Here is a 20,082-nt window from a genome sequence, read left to right on the forward strand (position 1 = left end):
CCATGCACTGTAGCAAAGAAGTAGGGATGGAAATTATTCATTTGGACTTTCTGTATGCATCTGTCATTCTCATGTTTTCTCCATAGGCTTTTAACAATTTCTTGTGTTTGCCCAGAATTTCCAGAAGTTTAGTAACAAAGGCAAGACAGGCAAGACACACATAGTTAAGCCAATTGGACTACTCTGAGTTCCGAAGTTCTAGGCAGTGCAAGTGGCTCAACAGCAACAGAGCACACACACTGTGAAAATACAACCAAACAGCTGACTATTGTTATTAAAAATAGAAGCTGTTTCTATATAGTGTACTATGAAATTTCACTGTAAAATTATCTGTGGCTTTTATACCATTTTATCACAAGGAAATGATATAATACAAAAATCTGAGTGGGCTTCTTCAAATTAAGAAATATGCAGTGAAATGATAGCCACAGCTGGAGTGAGACAAAGAGCTTAAAAACACTTCTAGAGTTTTCTGATTCACATACTATTAATAGTTACTACCTCCAACACATAAATAGTGACTGCAGAAAGAAGGGTCTGAGATACCAACATTTGTGCTGGCTTAGATAAGTAAAGAAGTATTCCACCAACAAGCTATAGTAAGTAGCCAAAAAAAAAAAAAAGAAAAAAAAAGATAAATACAGTTGAGATTAATTCTGATAGGAACTTTCAGAAGAGCTGTAAAACCTGTGATGATACTCACTGTTTCCTGATCAGGTATTCCAGTAGTCAAGAGGTAAAGTCCTTGTGATTTGTGTTTATCTTTATATTTGAAGTCTACTTCAACAGCTTGCCTGAGAGCACTCATGAAATTTCTACTCCCTCTGCATTGCAAGCTCAACACCCACCTAAGAATAAGTTTACAGTTCAAAGAATTAATCTAGAAAAGCTTTTGTTTCTGCATAAAGCAGTAAGAAAACTAAGAATCTTTACTAACACTGCTCTGGAGTCTGAAATTTTTGACAATGACATCCAGTAAAACCAGATTATACAAGGATCCAAATCACTTGTTCTAGTTTCTGTATTGCAACCATGACAAAGTAGTTTTTAAGATAAGATTCGAAGCACAGAGATGAAGACAAAATGTAAGAGAAGAACTGACAGGAATAAAAGAAAACCACAGATGTATAATGAAATCACTGAAGATATAATTCCACAGAGAAACGTGGGATTTGGTTCCAGTGTATGAGGGGAAAAACATGGTTTAAATTCCAGATCTCAACTGAATTTGAAATAGTTTTAAATTCTTCATGTAACCTGTGCATTTCTTAAAAACTTCTCTAGTCATGTACATACGTATTCTGGATACACATGAAATACAAAGTCACTAGGACATACTGAACTTTATGACACTGCTTTCACAACAAACCATCATAAACAATCACTGTAGAACAGTTCATGTCAAATTATTTTTGTGATATGGTAAACATGACAATTTTCTAAACTGTTTGCAATACCAATTAATTATGTTTCTCTGTTACATCTGTTTTATGATATCTATGTTCACTTAATTCAGAAGTATAAGAAAGTTATTTCATCCTACCTCCAAGCTTTTTGTAAGTTTTCTGGTTGAGAAGGAACTAGTTCCAGCTGCCAAGGCACAATGTCACTCCCAAATCTTTTACAGAAATATAATAGCAATTAATTTTCATAGAACAAAGAAAAGGATTGAATGAATTCTTAAAAAAAAAAATAATAATGGTTTGGGTTATTAAGAGGTAAAATTTTCTGTTTCAAATCATTTAGTTATTCCAATTTATCCATCACTCAGGGGTTGTCAGAATTTCAAAGCAGCAGGCCAGATTGCATTTTTCTTTCTTGAACAGGATGCTAATGAGCTAGTAAAAGTTCAGAAGAAGACAGAAAGGCTTGCAATTAAAAAAAAAAAAAAAAAAGAACACCCACAAAACCAAACACCCCCAATACCCCAAACCAGTAACACTGAGACGCTGCCTTCATGACTCTGCTCTCCTCTCCTACCAAATTTGGAACTCCACGAGTTGTTGTCTCTTTTTTACCTGTTATTCAGGAACCTGCCCAGCTGCTGTTCAGCAGTTGTGCCATATATTTCTCACTACCAACATGAGTATGGATTTTTAGTACTATTAAACAGTAAAGAAGTGTTGGAGTTACTGTAAAATTTAAAGGGCACTCTCAGTAATCCTGAGACACTTCCAAAACCCTCATCCAGTAAAAGTTTCTGCCATGTGAATTGATACTGTTGTTATGAACAAAATAACAGAAAGAGAATTTGATTCAATCAGTTTCCGTGCCCCCCCACCCCCCGCAAATGATTTTTAATTACTAATTTGGTCTCTGTACATCTGGTCCATAAATCTATTCAATAAAGTTATATCAGTGTTCTTCTCGCAATTACCTCATCATAAAATCTGAAATACTACCAGTAATCTAAAACATGCCCATTAGTAATGAGTCTATCAGCATCCTTCTTTCATTGCAAAGTATTTTAAAAGATAGTCTTAAGTAGCTGCTTACGCTATAATATTGAAGTAATCCTTATCTGACATTTGTTCCTCAAGTAAAAGTCGCAAATAATGTTGGATATGGATGATGTACATAGAGTTTGTCGCTGATATATCAACAAGTATAACCACCCTGTGTAAGAAACATGTTATTCGTCAAAAGAACTTAATTACATTTTTTAAATCTTCACTGCACTCTTTAGCTCACCAAGAAAAGCATCTTCTAGCTATGTATAAAAATAAAGATGATCTATGTAAGAAAAAATAACCTGCAGAACATCAGGTGAGTTTTTTTTAAAAAACAATAACAAAAAAATCTGTCTTCCTTAAGCTGTACAGTAATCAGGATACTGGCACATGTAGTGCTATATTGGCTGTTGAACCCTGAACAACTCCTCTTTCTTCTCTGTAATTGAATATCCAGAACATGGCTGAAACATGTGGGTGTTATCCAACAAGAAGAGTTGTTGGATAGTTCATTTTTCTTTCTCCAACCATCATTCAACAAACATATAATATCATTCCAAAGATAAATGGAATGTTTTCTCCCAGTAATTCCATGATAGACAGGCTGCTCAGGTATCGACTGATTGATGTTATCTGGTACACGTTACCTATTTTGAAGAAAAGTGTTAATGATGATCACCTTCAGTATGGTCACATAAGAGATTGTGCTTGTAAACACAATGCAGGATGGTCAGTGTTAACAGACAGGAGATACCTTTGGAGCAGTGGTTATGAAAAGAATCACAGATGTGATAGACAGTCAATGGGACAAGAGTTCCCAACACAATACAATCACCAGATGGACCAGAAGGGCTAATTCAGTCCTTAATGAATGAATGAGGAGATCTCTAGTAACAGAGGCCTCAGCTATCTTGTCCGAAATTTCATATTCAAAGTTTGTAAACCAAACAATAAGAGCATTTATGCAACTGATGTTGGATGGGAGACCTCTGGTAAAGACTCAGACACAATGTAAATAAATGTTGTTATTATTATTGAGGATGATCCTCAAACAAAGTTAGGTACAGATCTCAAAACACATTCAGAGAAAACTCTTTTTTTTTTTTTTTTTTTTTTTTAATTGGTATATCTACACTGACATTTGTCATCTGGCACTTGAATGCACATTACTAAGTGGTGGAGGCAGAAGGTATTTGGTAAGTTGAAATTCATTTTCTGATAAGAATCCATAAGAGGATGTGAAGAAATACTCTGGTATAAATACTAATAGCATGGGTTGAAACCTGATGTAAAAACTACATTTGTCCAGAAACAGCAGTTTCTGTTTGTACATGTGTGTGATTTAAGACAGAAGATGTCCCTAGATAACTCAAATTTAAGAGCCTCATCCTGTTTCTTGGAAATTGCACAGTTTTCTTAACTGACAATCATTGGATTCAGTAAATTCACTACATTATTAAATACAAGAGTATCAGCATCAGTTGTCAAACACGGATTGCTTGCACTGGTTGTATCTGCAATTACCACTTCTGCATATGATTTTTTTCTGCCCTGCATTCCTGAGTGCTCACTTACACAAAAAGGAAAGGTTGACAAATGAGAATTATCACCAATATACAGAATACAACTGTCAGAATACCATACCTCTTTTCATAAACACTTCCCCATATTCTTCTGCTAGCAACGGACAGCCAGTTGATTCGTTTTTCATAGATTCTTACCATTTTGGCAAGGAGTTTCTGTGAATAAATATAGAAAGCTTACGATTTCTTCAACAGCATTTTAAGTAGTTTGTTAACAGATCATTTCAACTAAAAACATATAATTCTTTAACACAATATCAATTTGAAGACATTAGGGCAGTTTAACCAAACTCTACAGAGTATGAACTTTTCAAGCATATGCATGCACTACATGCATGAGGTCAAGTCAGTCTAGAAAAGGACATGAAATTCAGAAAACAACTACAACATAGCACTGTTTTGGTGCACAAAATACGAATATCTACCAGGAATCAAAAAATCAGATGCTGCTTTCATGTCAGCCAGTTAGACTTTACAGTCAGACCACAAAATGGAGTTCTACAGATTTCTTATCCCTCCTCCCTTTTAAAGGAATATTTGTCCTGCCTGGCAGCATTCTCATAGCCCTTCCTCAGCAGAGTAGTATGGAAGAGAGCAAAGAGAAAAGAACAAACCACTATATAACATCTTGACTACCAATATCCCCAGGCAGCTTCTATTTCATTAAACTTCTACTCTCTGATACTCTGCATTCTTACCAAGGAGGAAATGCTCAAGAATCACTACTGCCTGTAAGAATTCCATCTGCCTTCACTGTGTTACCTGTATATATAATCTCCACTTCTTCCACACTCACAGGAGTACTCAAAGATCTTCAATATCCCATACAGTGTAAAAGTTCTCCTGGCATGACAGTAGTTTTAAGACTACCTATACAGTAATATTGTCAGTGGCAAATATCTAAAAATCCTAATCTAAATCTAAAACTCCCTAACCTAATAATGTTCTTAATTCATATACAAGCTTGAACAGAAAACTCTAGTAACGGCCTTGGTATCCTCTTGAAGAAAGTCTGACAACTGCCAACCAGGCTGAAGGCAAATGCAAAACTGGATAAGTTTGTGCAGCCAGTTCAGAAACTTAAGGTGAATGTGAGGGATGTCGGAAAACAATGTGTAATGCAGCTGGAAGGAGGCAGAAGGAAAATAGTAAGAAGACATGTTAGAGCATTGTCTTAGACATCAATCTTATCTGTTCTTCAGACTGAACACAATTCCAGTTGTGCTTAACACAAATGAAGAACACCTTTTGGAATAAAGAGCTGCTCTAACCTGAGGCAACGCAATCAGTAATTAAATATTTGGTGTCATTCTAGAGGGAAGCTTTAGAAGAGAGCTTCACAAACAGTGCTGTACATGGTGTCACTGGTGAATTCAATAAGAACAGGGAAATTCCTGATTAAATCTTGTTTGCCGCTATAAATGCCTTTGTGCATAATTTTTCATACCATGCAACAACTTTTATTTCATGTAACAATCATCCACACTTGCTGCTACAGTACTTCCTAGAATGCTCTTCTTGTATGCCTCGAGTCCTTCGTGGCCTAGCCAGTAACAATTAGCCATTCTTTTTCATAAGACTTGTTTGACCTCCAAAGAGATAAAATAGAAATTTATTTTTTAATGATTAAACTAAGATAAAATGGGATAGTTTTGTTAAAGCAAGGAAGAGTCCTCTATTCCACTATATCCTTTCAATGTACAGGTTAAAAGATTCATATATACGGTATGGGTAAAATAATGTAAATACACCCTTATACACAAATCACAAAATGCACGTTGCTATATTTATGAGTAATAAATAAATTATGAGTTCACTGATGAACTTCTTCTCTCACTTACCCTTCTTCCTCACTACCACATCAAGCTAGGTCCCAAATCCAGCCAGATGGCTGCAGACTCGCATGGACAGCTGTCTGCATGTGAATCCCTGCAGTACTTATGTATCATGAAAATTCACATGAAATAATTAGATAGTAATCCAGCCCTGATGAAGCCATGTCACTACAGACAACTCACCTGATAGTTGTATAATACTGGCAGGTCAACATGGATATTTTTCACAGTTCCATCATGCCATTCAAACTGCATCATCACTTTCTAGAAAGATAAATAATATTTTACATGTTTACAGAAACCTATAGGCTGCACTAGCATGGAATTCCTTCCTGGGTTATTTTTGAGAATAATATAAGCATCTGGTTTGAATACACAACTCCAATTTCAGTTAAAGCCTGCAGGATTTCATTATCTCATAAAGCACCAATTTAGTTGGAAAAATGTAGCAGTACAAAGAAAAAAAAAAAAAAAGAAGAAACAGGTCCCCATCACTTGCCTCATGCAGAGTTGATGATACTGTTTTTTGAAGAATTGGTACAAATTCTTCCACAGGAGAGAAAGCATTGGGAGCCAAAACTTGATAAAGGTTTAACTTCTTAGCTATAGCAAGGAACAAAGACATTAAATAAAACATGTTTTCCATCTTTAATTCCTGTTTCATACCTGTTAAGCTTTCCTTTCTGTGCTACCTTTCAATCCATTTGTCTTTAACCAGTCTGTTGAAGTTTTGGCCAGGAAGCATGGTGTTTGAATAACTAATGGTCCTTCATGCTTTGGAGGCTTTGGTAGGAAGCTGGAAGTTGCTGTATTTGCAAATTCTGTGGAAACCTAAAATGGATTTTAAGAAAAACTCTTACAAGTTTTAGTATACTTTTTTCTCCACCTTAATCCTAAATATCCAGCATAGAATATTTGTTTTACTTATGCTTACTGGAGTGCTGAGATTTCAATAATCAAAATACTTCAAAAATTGCTACCATTGGTTCTCCAACAAATAGGTTTTGTGGAACAGTGCTCCATTAAATTGACTGTATTGGCCACAATGCAAAAATCAGCAGGGGAAATGAAAACATCATGGTCATATGTACTGGCTGGAAAATAGCCAGTTGTTTCTCTAAGACAAGGCAGAAAAAGATCTTCGTTGTACACACACCAAATCATTCTCCATTTCCTACTCATCCAAGCATAGAGTCAAAATGAAACACATTCTACTTCCATTCACACCAATGGAAACAAGTCAACAAACTCCTGTGAGACATTATAACTCTTACTTAAAAATGGGTAAGAGACCTTGCTTTTATGAGTGGATGGAAGTTTGTGGAGATGCTTTTTCATACAGAAGGCTTGACTAGTAAGTTTCTGAAATGATGTGCTTTTATTTGGGGATATAGGACCTTCTAAGTTTTTTCTAGATAACTTCTGTTCCCTGTTTAGTCTATATGGTCTTTAGTAATTATGAGGTTGGAAGAGAGATAAATCTATGCACTTTCACTATATACACCCAAAAGGCAGGATGAGAGGGAACAGAGCTAGAAATATTATTCACAGATGACACGTATGCCTCCAACCTGGAGGCATAGAGACATACAAGGGCACCTGATGGAAAATTTCACTCCCTATTTAAAAGTAAACGTCCACTTCACACAATTGCTTTCACACAGCAGTGACAGAGTAGTGATACAGACTATTTTGTTGATATAAAAATTCCTCCACAGCCATAGATTTGTAGAACAGTGCTGCCAAATTTCTAGCATGAAAGATTGTCAATCATATGTGAACTCAGCAAATTTCTAAAATTCGAGGCTTACGGATGTGCAAAGATGAGAGTAAGGCAAAAGAGAGATGCATATTTCCATTTAAGACCATCTGCACAGGGTCAAAGAAAAATACAAATAAATAACCTATCAAAACAAAGCAGAACTAGAAATTCACCAAACACTCCATAAAAAGAGGAAAAATCACAGGCGATTCTTTTACTTTCTCATCCAAAGTTCATCAAGAGCACTTTGAATTTATTTTATTGAAGAAAAGACATTTTGGAGAACATCTAGCAAAATGGCTCCTTTGCTAGTTTTGGCCTTATTTTGCTCTTCCAATGGATGGCCAAAATATAATATCCAGGCTTTACTTATCACAATATCCAAGTAATCACATTCATTTTTTTTTAATATTGTGAATGCTAAGAAATTCTACCTCTAATACTTCAAAGTACATTTGAAAACAAAATATATACACATACATCTGCTATTCTACTGGTAAGTGAGCCACCAATTCGCCTTTGAAAATTTTGTTTGATACTCTTGAGCAGATCCTTAGCCTTCTGGCGTTCTTGAAGTAGCAGATAAAGATCACTACTATCAGAAATCTGTATATATGAAAAAAAGGGGGAGAAAATAAGTTAACTGCTATTCAAATACCAGCTAAGCACAGCTTTCTTATTTGATGGATATGCATTCATATAAGACTGCCTGGCATTGCAGAATAGAACATAAATGTACCCAACACACTACATATAGAAGTTATTCAAAAAAATATATAATTTGATTATTGTTTTGAGTCAGTGTACAATAAATTCATCACTAGTTTCATCTTATTCATCAGCTTTGAGTCAGTGAGAAATATTTGCAATTTACAAAAACATTTTTAGTCACAGAAAGAATTAACCACAGGTTTATTGACCACATCCTCAGCACTTGTCAGACCAAGAACTTTAGAACCAGGTATTGCCATAAACTTCTATGAAGATGATAAGTAGTTTACCTTCTAAGAGTCAAGAATCATCAAATAGATGGGAGAAAAATCCTTTACCTCTCTGGCTGTCACCTACCTCCCCCTTTGAAGAGTAGCAATGATAACGGCCTCTTACATGTTCTGCAAGGTTCTTTAGAACTGCCTACATATATAAATAGGAAGAAAAATAATTACTCCAATTTGGTAATCTCTTTTGATAACGTGGGTTGTTAGTATTCAATTCTCAACTAGAGATAGAGAAGAAATCTTTTAAGATACATGTAGCGAGAAAGCCAAAGAAGTAAGATGCTTCCATTGTTTTTTAAAATAGGAGATGTTTTCACTTCTACTTTAAGAGCATGGCTGAAAAACTCAGTAAAGACATTTACAAAACAGGTAATAAGGGGCAATTTCATTCAGTGTGTTTATTAATAAGTTTATTTGTTGCATTAAAATGCCAGTTACTTCCTGTGAAGGCAGGCTTGTGCTAGTCAGATCAAAAGTATATCACTGAAGTCAAGAAGTATAAATATTAGGCTCTGCTTCCCCTGCCCACATTTACTTCTAAATTGTATGCTGTTTTTCCACATCATGGTTTTGTATGAACCAAGATGAATAAACAGATGCTCCAAACAAGTTACTTCATTTGTGCAAATCTGCTCTGAAGAAAATACAACTCTACATCAGGAAGTCTTTAATGAGTAGTTTAGCATCTCCACAAAGTATATGAGAGAAGACATTGCAGCTGGATAGGAAATAAATGAAAGGACACTGGAGGAAGTGAGTATCAACACAATTACTTACAAGAGCAGCAGGACTGCTGCAATCATATATAACAACATGAGCCAGAAGTTTTCTCCCCAGCATACATTGCTGAGCATAGTCAGCCAGTATTTCCAAAGGCTGATCAGTGCTGATGTTGATAAATAAATAAACAAGGAGGAAAAAAAGAAAAAGATCTTAGCAATGACAGCAATCAAACAGTGTGGGGGGAAAGGCCATACTGTAGAAGAAAGGGAAGACAACATTAAGGAGAAAGAAATTTGACCTCCCCTTCCCCTTTCAACAATTACTGAGGTACAACTACTGGAGTTTGAGTCTGTCCTGAAAGTCTGAATGTTAATAAGAGCACTAGGATTCTGTTTTGCTTCATAATGACCTGTGGATGAAGTGAGTTCTAAGTTGTTCATTGCTAGCCATGGAAGCTAAAAATCAGGAATTATGTTTTTGCCCCTTCAACAAACTTCAATAGAAAAGTCTTCAACACAGATGTTCAAGTGTATTTACTTAAGTGTATGTCCACTGCTTTCCAAAGGCACCAAATAAAGCAAAACTTTTGCTTTGTGATTAGAATTTACTGACCCCCACAGCTTTCATTCCTGGAATTTTGGTGGCTCTCCACGGCTCATAAAAGGCTTTCCTTCCAGCTACATTTCTGCCAGGGACAGAAATTACTGAAATTTTCACTTGTACATACTATAAACTTCTGCTTTTTGTTCAAAGCAGACCCAAGCAAAACTTGGAACCTTTTAAATGAGCACTTTGTATTCAGTAAATTAGCTGAAATGTAATCTCAATAAACTCTTAAATATCCAACTTGCCAAGCTTACACCATCCCTTTTTTGCACTTTTAAAATAAATACAATATATAAATACAGAGTACAGTAAAAATCCCAGAGCCCTTACTGCAGCCTTTTTCTTGTATCATGGTTCCAGTAAGGCAAGTTTTCAAATGACAACAGTAGAACTGAAGAATTCAGTCCATAATTTATATAATCTCAGCAGGGCTTGTTGACTGGTTTGTTGTAATCAATCACACATTTCAAGTTTTCCACCAGCACCACTAAGACCACAGAGTGAAGACTGCCTTCCAAAGTTTAATGCTATTTTACAGCAAAATCTAGCTACTCATCTAATCGTCCCAGAAATGTGGACCCTTGCAGTGAGATCCATTGAAGAATTTTTATTGATGTAACACTAGAGCTAACAAACGTTCACAAGATTACTGCATTAGCTGATCTGCAAATGAAAACAGTGACTTTACAGTAGAAGAGATCAGATTTATAAATAGCAAAAGTGGGAAGAATTATTAAAGAAATTCAGTGGTACCAACTTAAAAGATGTAAGACTTGAAACTTAAATTTTCTATTTATTTTTGTATCAAGTTCATATTCTTGTACTAATTCTGCTAAAACTGGTTGTTAGAACAAATAATGGACTTACCAGCTTCCTACAATAATAACCAGAGAATTCAGCTTTTTCATTGTAAGGACATGTTTTAAGGCTTTCAGTAAATTGCAGCCTCCACCAGGGGCCAGCTGCTGTACCCACTGTCTTGCTTCATGTAGCCTATAGGAGAGGAAAAAAAAAAAAAATATGCACACTCTATCTGCAGATACTGAATAAAATGGACCATGAAGATTACTATAAACCACAGGGGCTGCTAAGATATTTTATATATGAACAATCAGTGTGAAATCACTAACTGCACTTAAAATTCATTTTTTTTCCCTCTTACGAATCACAACAGGCACAAGATGATGAACAGTAATTATTATCTCCAGGAGATTGCTTTAATTACACGAAGACATTGGCTGAAACACCTTTATTTTATAGAGAAACTAAATTACTTACACATGAACATTGATGGTTTTTGGACTCTCCCACAGAGGTGAAATTTCTGTACCAAATGAGAGGCAATACAATTGCTTCTTATAACACAGCTGTTCATCTATTAAACACTAATGAATACAAAGTTTATTAATACATTACTATCCATGCTGCTACTAGTAGTTATTATGTAAAAGAATAAAAACAGAAATTTACTAAGAGTAGTTGCAGTAATGTTTTCAGCTCTTGCAGAGAAAAGCTTCTACAGGAAGTCATACAGATTAAAGTATTTCCTAAGGAGTACTCAAACAAAACCTGCAAACTTATGATAAACTAGCCAATTTGTTAATGAAGGCAGGGAATACTTGTTCTACTGGTATTTTTTTCTCTTCAGTTGATGTCCATATAAAATAGAACATACTGATCTAGAAGGGGCATGTTCACCCAACAATAAATTACAGAAAATGTTGAATATAATATATTCATGGATAGGGCTAAACAACAGATCAGGCATTAGGGCTAAGCCAACCAAATTTGAGTTTTCTTAAAGCAGCTTTATTTAAAATGCACAAGTGAAAAATGCAGAAAATACAAATCAATTTTAAATAATTTCTGATTGCAGTACATGAAGTTCTACAGACAAAGTTTCAAAATTAGAGTAAAACAGCTACATGATACATTCCTTACTGTAAAACATTTATAAAAGAAAAAGGCACAATAAAGGATAAGTTTGTTTGGGGACTTTGGGAAGCAATTAACTCACCAAATTTTTGACCAAAATTGTGATGTGCATCTTGTTTCGACAAAACATACAGGCATAAAAAACCTACATTTAATATACATAGCTTTGTGTACATCTTGGTTCTCACTCTGAAGTTGTTTCTGTTAGTCAAGTTTAGAATGTTAGAGAATGCTGGTACAAGCACTGAGAAACTTATAAAAATTGATATTATTATTATAGTAGGCAATGTCTAGATCCAAACAAACTCCAGTAACAAAACCTGTAATTCCAAAGACATTTAAAAAATACTTCTTACTACAGAAAAGTTCCACTGTATTATACTCTATGAATTCAAGCAGATTTTTCCTCCCCTTAGTTCTTTACCTGTAGTTATTCCGAGGCTTGATTATCATGTTACAATAGCCAAAGTCTGCTTTGCTATTACTTACCAAAAGGTCTTTCTGAAAATCCAGTAGTCGAGGTCTGTAGTTCATATCAGACACATCAACCACAAGTCCAACTTTGGTACCTTTTACAAGGCCAAACACCTTCAACAAGAAAAGTCACTGTAAATACTAAGCTTACCTAAAGTTCAAAAATGTTTCTGTTTGTTCTGCACAATGCCATGGTAAATTCAAATACTACGTATTTACTTTCAGTTTAGGCTCTCTAGCACAAAAATGAGACAGTGACAAAGACAAGAAAACAGAAGAGTACTACCGCCTCACAGTTTATCCTTATCAGTGAGTCACATTGCCTCCCTTCCAAGACAATGTATTCATCATTTGGGACAATAAAATCACGACTTCGTGTATAGCTTCTTGGTCAGGTTAAATCAAGCCATGTTGTGGAAGCTGGATTTTGGGATGCTGCTCATTTCCCTGTCCTCTCTGAGAGGGAGTTATGTCTTTACCCATTTTTGACCATTAGAACTGCTAGGCACAGTAAGTGATTAACCAGCAACAGAGGGCCCACTTGACTGAAAGACAGCTGCGTTCCAGTCAGAAGTTAAGCTCCCCTTTGTCTGCTTCTGTTTAAGTGGCACTGAGAGGCCCCGATTAAGATTGCTAAAAAAAAAGATCAAATCTAGAAAGCAAAAAACTCACATACCAATGAAAGATCACCAAAAGTAATAAATTGTCAAGATAAGGAGCGCTGCATATAACGTGAAGCAGTAAATAATGAAAATACATAACCTTTCTGGAGGCCACTTTTTACTAGCATTCAAAGGTTAATTTATTCTTTAATACTATAAAGAGTTCCCTTCTAAAAATATCCTGCAAAGTTAAAGTTACCTTTCTGCTGTCCTTCAACAGCCACTGAATTCGCTGCTGATAAAGTTCAATCACCCTGACAAAAGGCATAGCACAGCTTTAGCCAAGACATTTTTTTGCATTCTGTATCAATGTAGTATTGCACAATCTGTCTTTATCATGTCCTTTTTCTTGCAGATGCAAAATCACGTTTTAAAAATACTGTTTTCAGCATTTATATGAATAGTGGTTGCAGGGCTAACCATTTAAATACCTCTTCCCCTTAAATTGTTTAATTGACTAACTAGCTGGCTGAAAAAATGGATCACTGAAATGTTTTCTTATCAGTTTTATTATTTATTTATTTATGTATTTATTTATTTTTCTACTGAGAGGAAGGAGAGGCGTGTTCACCATGTGTATGCATGAAGAAAAAAAAGTTCAGGCAAAATTGAGCTAGTTCATCACACATAGCTTATTGCCAGGAGATATATTTAATGTAAACTACACAATTGTTTAAATTGTTTAAGACACTCATGAAATACAACTTTGTGATTGGAAGGCAGCACATTCACTGAAGTTTTGGACTAGTTGCAGCACAACTTTCAACAATTTAATTTTAAAATAGGTATAAACTGAGGTAAAACAAAATACTTGCTGTCCCCAAACATTGCTTTATGTTAACCAACTTATTTTTAACACCCAGTGCTTTGTTTTTACTGTTTGGAGGTTTTAATCAGCACTTCAAAGTAGGAAAAAATCTTTGCCTTGAAACATGAAAGCTACTTTTTTTAACCAGATTTGCTGAGACTTTGTTTAGATGGCAGAGTACTGAAAAGGGACCTTCTGAAGATTCTGGATCTTCATGACTGACATGGTGAGGTATGCTGAAGTAACGGCACTTCTAGGAACAGTCTAACAAATATTGTGAAGACCAGCAAAATTATTACTGTACAGATTATTGAACCTATTCATTAAATGTCTTCCTCAGTTTAAGTTTTCTTCATTTTATACATTTAAAATTCATTTGGTAGTTAACAGTTTTCTATATATCTGCTATACAGGCTTTTTCCCTCCTGGTTCCAATTCAAACTACTTTCAACATTCCATTCCTTGAACAGAAAACCGAGCAATACTGTCTTTTGTAACTGGACACATGATTTGAAACTACTGGAAGTTGCAATAAACACAACTCACATATATTAGTATTACCTGCAAAAAACCAATTCATTATCTGCCTTACAAAAATCAGCTTATTGCTTCATTTCAAAACTTGGTTGATAGGCATCTTCCCCTTCTCAAATAAAAAACCTCAGCTATACTGACACATAATCATCGCCTGCCTTGAATCTCGACAGAAAGGATTTAATACTGATTTAATTCACAGAGATTACAAATTAGGATTGAAGAAAGCATTTGTAAACACCTAAAGAAGGACAGGGATATGGTATCATTTAGTATCAAAATTATCAACAAGATCAAAACTTACTCAGAAAGTCTGGACTCAAAATCGGTAACAGTCTCCTGTGTAAACTCTACCTCTTCAACACCGTTTCTTGAATCCCTGGAACACTATGCATAATTAGCATCAGAGACACACACAAATCAGGACTAATTAAAGGGCAACATTATACTTACGAAATAACATTGCCTTCTTTCATCAGATGTTCTAATGTTAATTTCAAGGATTCTAAACTGTAGTTTCTTAGCCATTCTTCTGTGGTTTGTACCTTTTCTGACTGTATTTTCTTCATTTCAACTTTCTATAGATCAATTAAGAAAAAAATAAATGCAGTATAAAAAATGAAATGTGCTGTTCAAATGCAACAAACATCTAAGTCCCAAGAATGGCTGCTGTGAGGCTGTACATATTCAAAAACAATGTAATTTTAGGTACTGCTACATAGCTACATTCAACAACCAGTAAATTTTAGGACAGTGGATAGAAAAAAATACTCTGCAGTTGGGATAGACCTACTAACTTATTTGTATGAAATGTACACTAAGAAAAATAGTGCTGGAAAGCTCAGTATTATCAGCATGACTGAGTCAACATAGTCCAATATAATGCAGTTAGTACACTATCTTGAATTTGGGATACAAAGTAAAAAAAGGTTTCAGAATACTCCAGATAGAGAGCTAAAGGAAAGAAAGAGAGAGCTTAGTTTGGAGGAGGTAAAAAGGAAGACAACAAATAGTTCAGTAAAAGAAATAAAATAATATACCCCTGTGATTAACAAGAAAGGGAGAAAAATAAAGCATCTCCAACACTTGCCTCACGGATTCTGAAGGGGTATATACTGTATTCCATTTTTCTAAAGAAAAACACAGCAGCAATTTCCAATTTACTTTTATCATTTTGCATGACCTGTTCACATACTGATTTATCTCTGCAGAAAAACTTTATGTGGATTCATGACTTTTGTGATTTTATCTATCACATTATCTGTATATATATATGCCAATATATTTAAGGAGACTTATCAGTTGTATGTCAGCTTATTTATTCCACACTCTTTATTTACAGTGCGTGTGTTACTTCTCTAGTTGCTCCATGTAGCAGGAAAACTTGCCTACCAGGAGATCTTGTGTCTCGTTAACATGCATTACCAGCAATCCATTGTCCGGTCCTAGATCAGACAGAGTAAAATCTTGCCATGGTGGATGATCACTCTGTACACTGGATTTTGTGGTCACACTACAAGACAATGAATTTTATGGGATGACTTAATTGCCAAGAATATTCCTGTACTGTCACATAAAGTTTTTAATGTGGGAAGTGTTTTTATATTTTGCCATTTGTTTACACACTCCATTTGGTATCTGATAAGTGTTTTGGAGGGACATATTGCATAGTTTATACAAGCTACAGTTATTTACTTTATATATACTTATGAAGTCCCAATAGAATTTTGTAACAGTACCCTTACCCAACTTTTTCCAAAAACTGATCATTGTCCAGCAATTGTGCCATTTTCCTGACATGTGTATCCATTATATGAACAGACTTAGCCTTCAAAAAAAAAGTGACAAGTGACAGTATTACAGCAAACTTCTTAAAATATACTATTCACAAAAACATTAAAATTGACATCAACTTTTATATGATAATTACATTGCATGTAGGACAACAGAAAATTAAAAAGCAGTTGCAAAGAGGAGTTACAATTAACCATCTATAGAAAATGCATTTAGAAATTACTCTGGAATAGTTATTTGTTCAGGGACTTTATGAAGCTAATTATATATATGCACAGCTGCTGGGAGATAAGTGACAGAGCTCAAGCAGAAAAAAATTACCAAAAGCAAAATCCAGGGCTCTGAGGGTGAGCGTGAGCTGCAGGGACAAGGGGCAAGGAGTGGGCTGTGAGGCACAGAGGTGAGTTGGGAGGGTTAGGTTGACAAAACCGGCACAGGACGGTCCACCATAAAACCATCTAGGCTGGAAGAGGTCTTCGTGATCACCAAGTCCTACCATCAGGCTGACCTGTTGAGTCCTATTGCCGTTCCTTCACTTCACCGGGCTCTTCCAGCTCGCCCCGTCCCAGCAGGTTCCAGAGAGCCCCCTCCCCAACACCTCCTCTCACCACAGGCGGCAGAAAGACCCCCTCAGCGCCCTCACCGGCCCGTTCCCTCCAGCGCCCTCACCGGCCCGTTCCCTCCAGCGCCTCCCCTCACCTCACGGGGAAGGTTCCCCAGCCCCTTATCCCTCCTCCGCACCCCCGAACAGCCCGCATCCCCTCCACGCCGCAGCCAAGAACCCCCCGCGCCCCCTCAGCAGCAGCACCCCGAGGCGCCTCCCGGCCCTCACCCGCCCGTTCCTCCGTCAGGCTCAGGTGCCTGCGGCGCGGAGCGGCCGGGAGCAGCCGCCCCCCGGCCCCAGCGGCAGCTCCGCGTTACGGCGTTGCCTGTGGAGACGGGGCGGGCCCGGCGGGGCCGCTGCCGGCCGCCAGAGGGCAGCGATGGGCGGGAAGCGCCCGCGTGTGAGGGGAAGGCACCCGCGCGCGAGGCGCTCGTTCCAGTCAGGGCAGCCGGGGCCGATGGCTTTAGTAGACAATTTATTTTGATAAACTTGCTCAATAACAAAAATACAAGTGAAGAAAATTATGTTCATTTTATACAGTTTGTATTAACATTTGTTCAGATATCATTAATTGGAAAAAAAAATAAAAGTGTTCTAACCAATTAGAAAACAATCCTTGGTAAGGGTGGTGCGGGGTGGACGGAGGACTCAGACGGCCAGGCCTCGAGCGGGACAAGCGGCTGGCAGACACTCTTTCCTTCATTATTGTCATCCTTCACAAAGCTTTTAAAGGACAGCTTTCATTTCCCCCCCCCCTTCATTTGTTGGGGCACACAGTACTCTACAGGTGTGTTCTGGAGTGGTTAAACAACAGCTCTAAACACAGGTGTTACAGAAGGGCCCTCATCTGGCCGCAGTGACAGCAGCCAGGGGGTCAGGCTCAGGTGATGCTGCACCCTGCCAGCAGCTCCAGTAACACAGGTAGCGCTTGCCAGCAAGGTAACAACTGAGTGCAGAATATTAAATGGTTAGACTCATGTACTCGAGCATCCCACCCTCCTCTGAGAGGAATGGCTTCCAGCTTCCAAAGGCTTCCAGCTGAGCTCAACCATAACATTTATGCAGACAAGTTAACTAGTTTCCCTTCTGAAGGTATTTTAAGCTTCTGATTTCACATGTTGTTAGGCAAATAAGTGACAAAGTGTGCACAGTGTGATGGGACATGAAATGTTTTAGAGAATTTTGAAGCGTAAGACTAGTCTAGTGATGCATGAAATGAGCTGTCCTTCAAGAAGTTAAATATAATGGCTGACAGAATTAGAAAAGTTTATGTAAACACTCAACATAAATATGGGATTACCTTTGGAGAAGAGTCATATGGAAACATTTGCTTTTCATGAACTGAAAAAGTCTACAGATGTTTAGGCATGTTCAATACGAACTTCTTGTAGTTTAAAATTAAACCTTGTGCAAATAAAACCTATAAATAGTATTCAGCAGATTTTACAGTGATGCTCTTAGGTATGAAAAAGAATGCACACATCTTTCAAACAAAAGTAACAGACAAAAGTTTGACAAATGATTGCACCATAAGACAGTGTTTTATATACAGCTTACAAGATATGATTTTCTGCTATAAATTAATACTGTACTACATAGTACTTAGTGACTTCATTAGAAGCAACTGTTGATAGCTGTCTCTTCATTTACTGAGGGAAGGTTTTTCATTATAATTTATTTATTTATTTACAATGCAGATGGCTGTATCTATTTCTGGACATGAAATGCTCAAATATTTAATCAAACAGCCAGCTAGTTAAATCTCCACTATTTAATAATTCAAAGCAATAGCATTGGCAGATCAGAAAAATTTCCAGCCAGCCAGCCACAGACTGGCTATGCTCCAAGATAAGTGTTCATGTTTTTTATTGCATGAGGATCCATTTACTCAAAGCCTAAATCAACTGTGTACATGATGTTACTATATCCAAAATAGGTAAGAAGGAAGAATCTTAGAGGTTGAGAAACCTGACCCCTTCACTCATGTTCTAGTTAAAAAACCTCCTAGAACTATTTATAGGAGTGACATTCCTGAAAACAGAAGAGCTTTTCTGCATCAGAATTCCTATGTTTTAGTCAATACTTCAGCTTTTGCTACACCACCAATAACACTGAAAATTTAGACACATCCGGCATCTTAACCTGGCATTTTATCTGTCTTCCACAACACTGCTAGAGGGAATTAGAATATCTATGCAGATGAAGGCTTAAGGAACCAAATTATCTTTAAAGCATCAGCTCTAAGTAAGTGCCTGGCTGTACTTACAGATTAGTTGAGAAAAAAATTAGCATTCTATGAACACTTCCTTTTCTTTGTGAGTGAACTAACTGGAAAAAAAAAAATCACGTATAGACCATTAAAGTAGCAAATGTGTTCAAAACCACCAAAATGTGAACTATGAACTGTTTAATACAGCAGAGTCAGGGAGAAGTTAGAGGACCAGAACCCCGTAGGGTTTGAATGGCACTGAGTTTCAAATAATTGTGCAAACTGTCTTATCACCTTAAGTGTCTGAAGATAAGTGATTATTTTGGAAGCTTCTGATTATTTCACTAACATTTTTTAACAGTGCCTAGTAATGTAGCTCAAATAAGCTCCATAAAACAGAACTTGAGACATACAATTTTTTGTTTGCTTTCATAATGGACCTCAAATAAACCATGAGTTAACTGGTAAATGAATGTAGACAGTGGCCCAGGAAAGCTCCCTGCACTAAGAAAAATCTTAATTTCTGCAAGTTTAGATTGAGTAGTAAATTATGACAATACCTATGGAATTGTAATGGAAAGTAAAACTGCTTTTCATGAATAATACTTCAAATTTGGATGGTCCTTAAATCCACATTTATAATTGCAGTGAACAAGGCATATACTATTTAAACAATTATACTGCTTTTTTTAGTAAAGGTGAATTAATAAGTTCATCCATCTTTGCAGTGAAATAGCATTTGCATTACTTTAAATACTGCATTTTACATGCGCTAGAGAAATGTTTATCTCTGCTGTAAACTGCAGTGCTTGAACTCATATGAATATCAATAATAACAATGTTGTAGAAAAAGAGACTTTCTATGCAACAGTTGCTAATAATTTAAATAGTGTCAGTTTCCCCAAATTAGGATTTTAACTTTAAGGTATGACATGATCTCACCTTCTACCCTCATATACAAATAAATTACCATAAAAAGAATTTTAGCTTAACTTAAAATTGCACCTAGAAAGGCATGGGATCGTTTGTACCTATTACAAAAACTGTTAAAATCAAGGGCTGCTACAAAGAATGAGGTAAACTGAAGACTCTCAGCTATGTGGCC

The 20,082-nt window shown here is 36.4% G+C and overlaps 1 protein-coding gene across 1 annotated transcript in view; it reads right to left on the minus strand.

The window, feature by feature from the left end:
- Window positions 1-16,180, minus strand: part of VWA3A (von Willebrand factor A domain containing 3A) — a 29,711-nt gene extending 13,531 nt beyond the window's left edge. The window contains exons 1-18 of the mRNA XM_032197757.1: window positions 16,116-16,180; window positions 15,763-15,883; window positions 14,824-14,948; window positions 14,675-14,749; window positions 13,228-13,282; window positions 12,382-12,480; window positions 11,236-11,342; window positions 10,825-10,950; window positions 9,406-9,514; window positions 8,699-8,764; window positions 8,111-8,236; window positions 6,561-6,699; window positions 6,368-6,471; window positions 6,052-6,132; window positions 4,095-4,189; window positions 2,497-2,616; window positions 1,544-1,618; window positions 704-848 (exon numbers count right to left, since the gene is read on the minus strand). Coding sequence (XP_032053648.1) covers window positions 704-848; window positions 1,544-1,618; window positions 2,497-2,616; window positions 4,095-4,189; window positions 6,052-6,132; window positions 6,368-6,471; window positions 6,561-6,699; window positions 8,111-8,236; window positions 8,699-8,764; window positions 9,406-9,514; window positions 10,825-10,950; window positions 11,236-11,342; window positions 12,382-12,480; window positions 13,228-13,282; window positions 14,675-14,749; window positions 14,824-14,948; window positions 15,763-15,883; window positions 16,116-16,180 — 1,833 coding nt within the window. The remainder of the gene's footprint in view (window positions 1-703; window positions 849-1,543; window positions 1,619-2,496; window positions 2,617-4,094; window positions 4,190-6,051; window positions 6,133-6,367; window positions 6,472-6,560; window positions 6,700-8,110; window positions 8,237-8,698; window positions 8,765-9,405; window positions 9,515-10,824; window positions 10,951-11,235; window positions 11,343-12,381; window positions 12,481-13,227; window positions 13,283-14,674; window positions 14,750-14,823; window positions 14,949-15,762; window positions 15,884-16,115) is intronic.
- Window positions 16,181-20,082: the final 3,902 nt, after the last annotated feature.

Source organism: Aythya fuligula, chromosome 15, assembly GCF_009819795.1.
Source record: "Aythya fuligula isolate bAytFul2 chromosome 15, bAytFul2.pri, whole genome shotgun sequence".
NCBI classification, from domain to species: Eukaryota; Metazoa; Chordata; class Aves; order Anseriformes; family Anatidae; genus Aythya; species Aythya fuligula.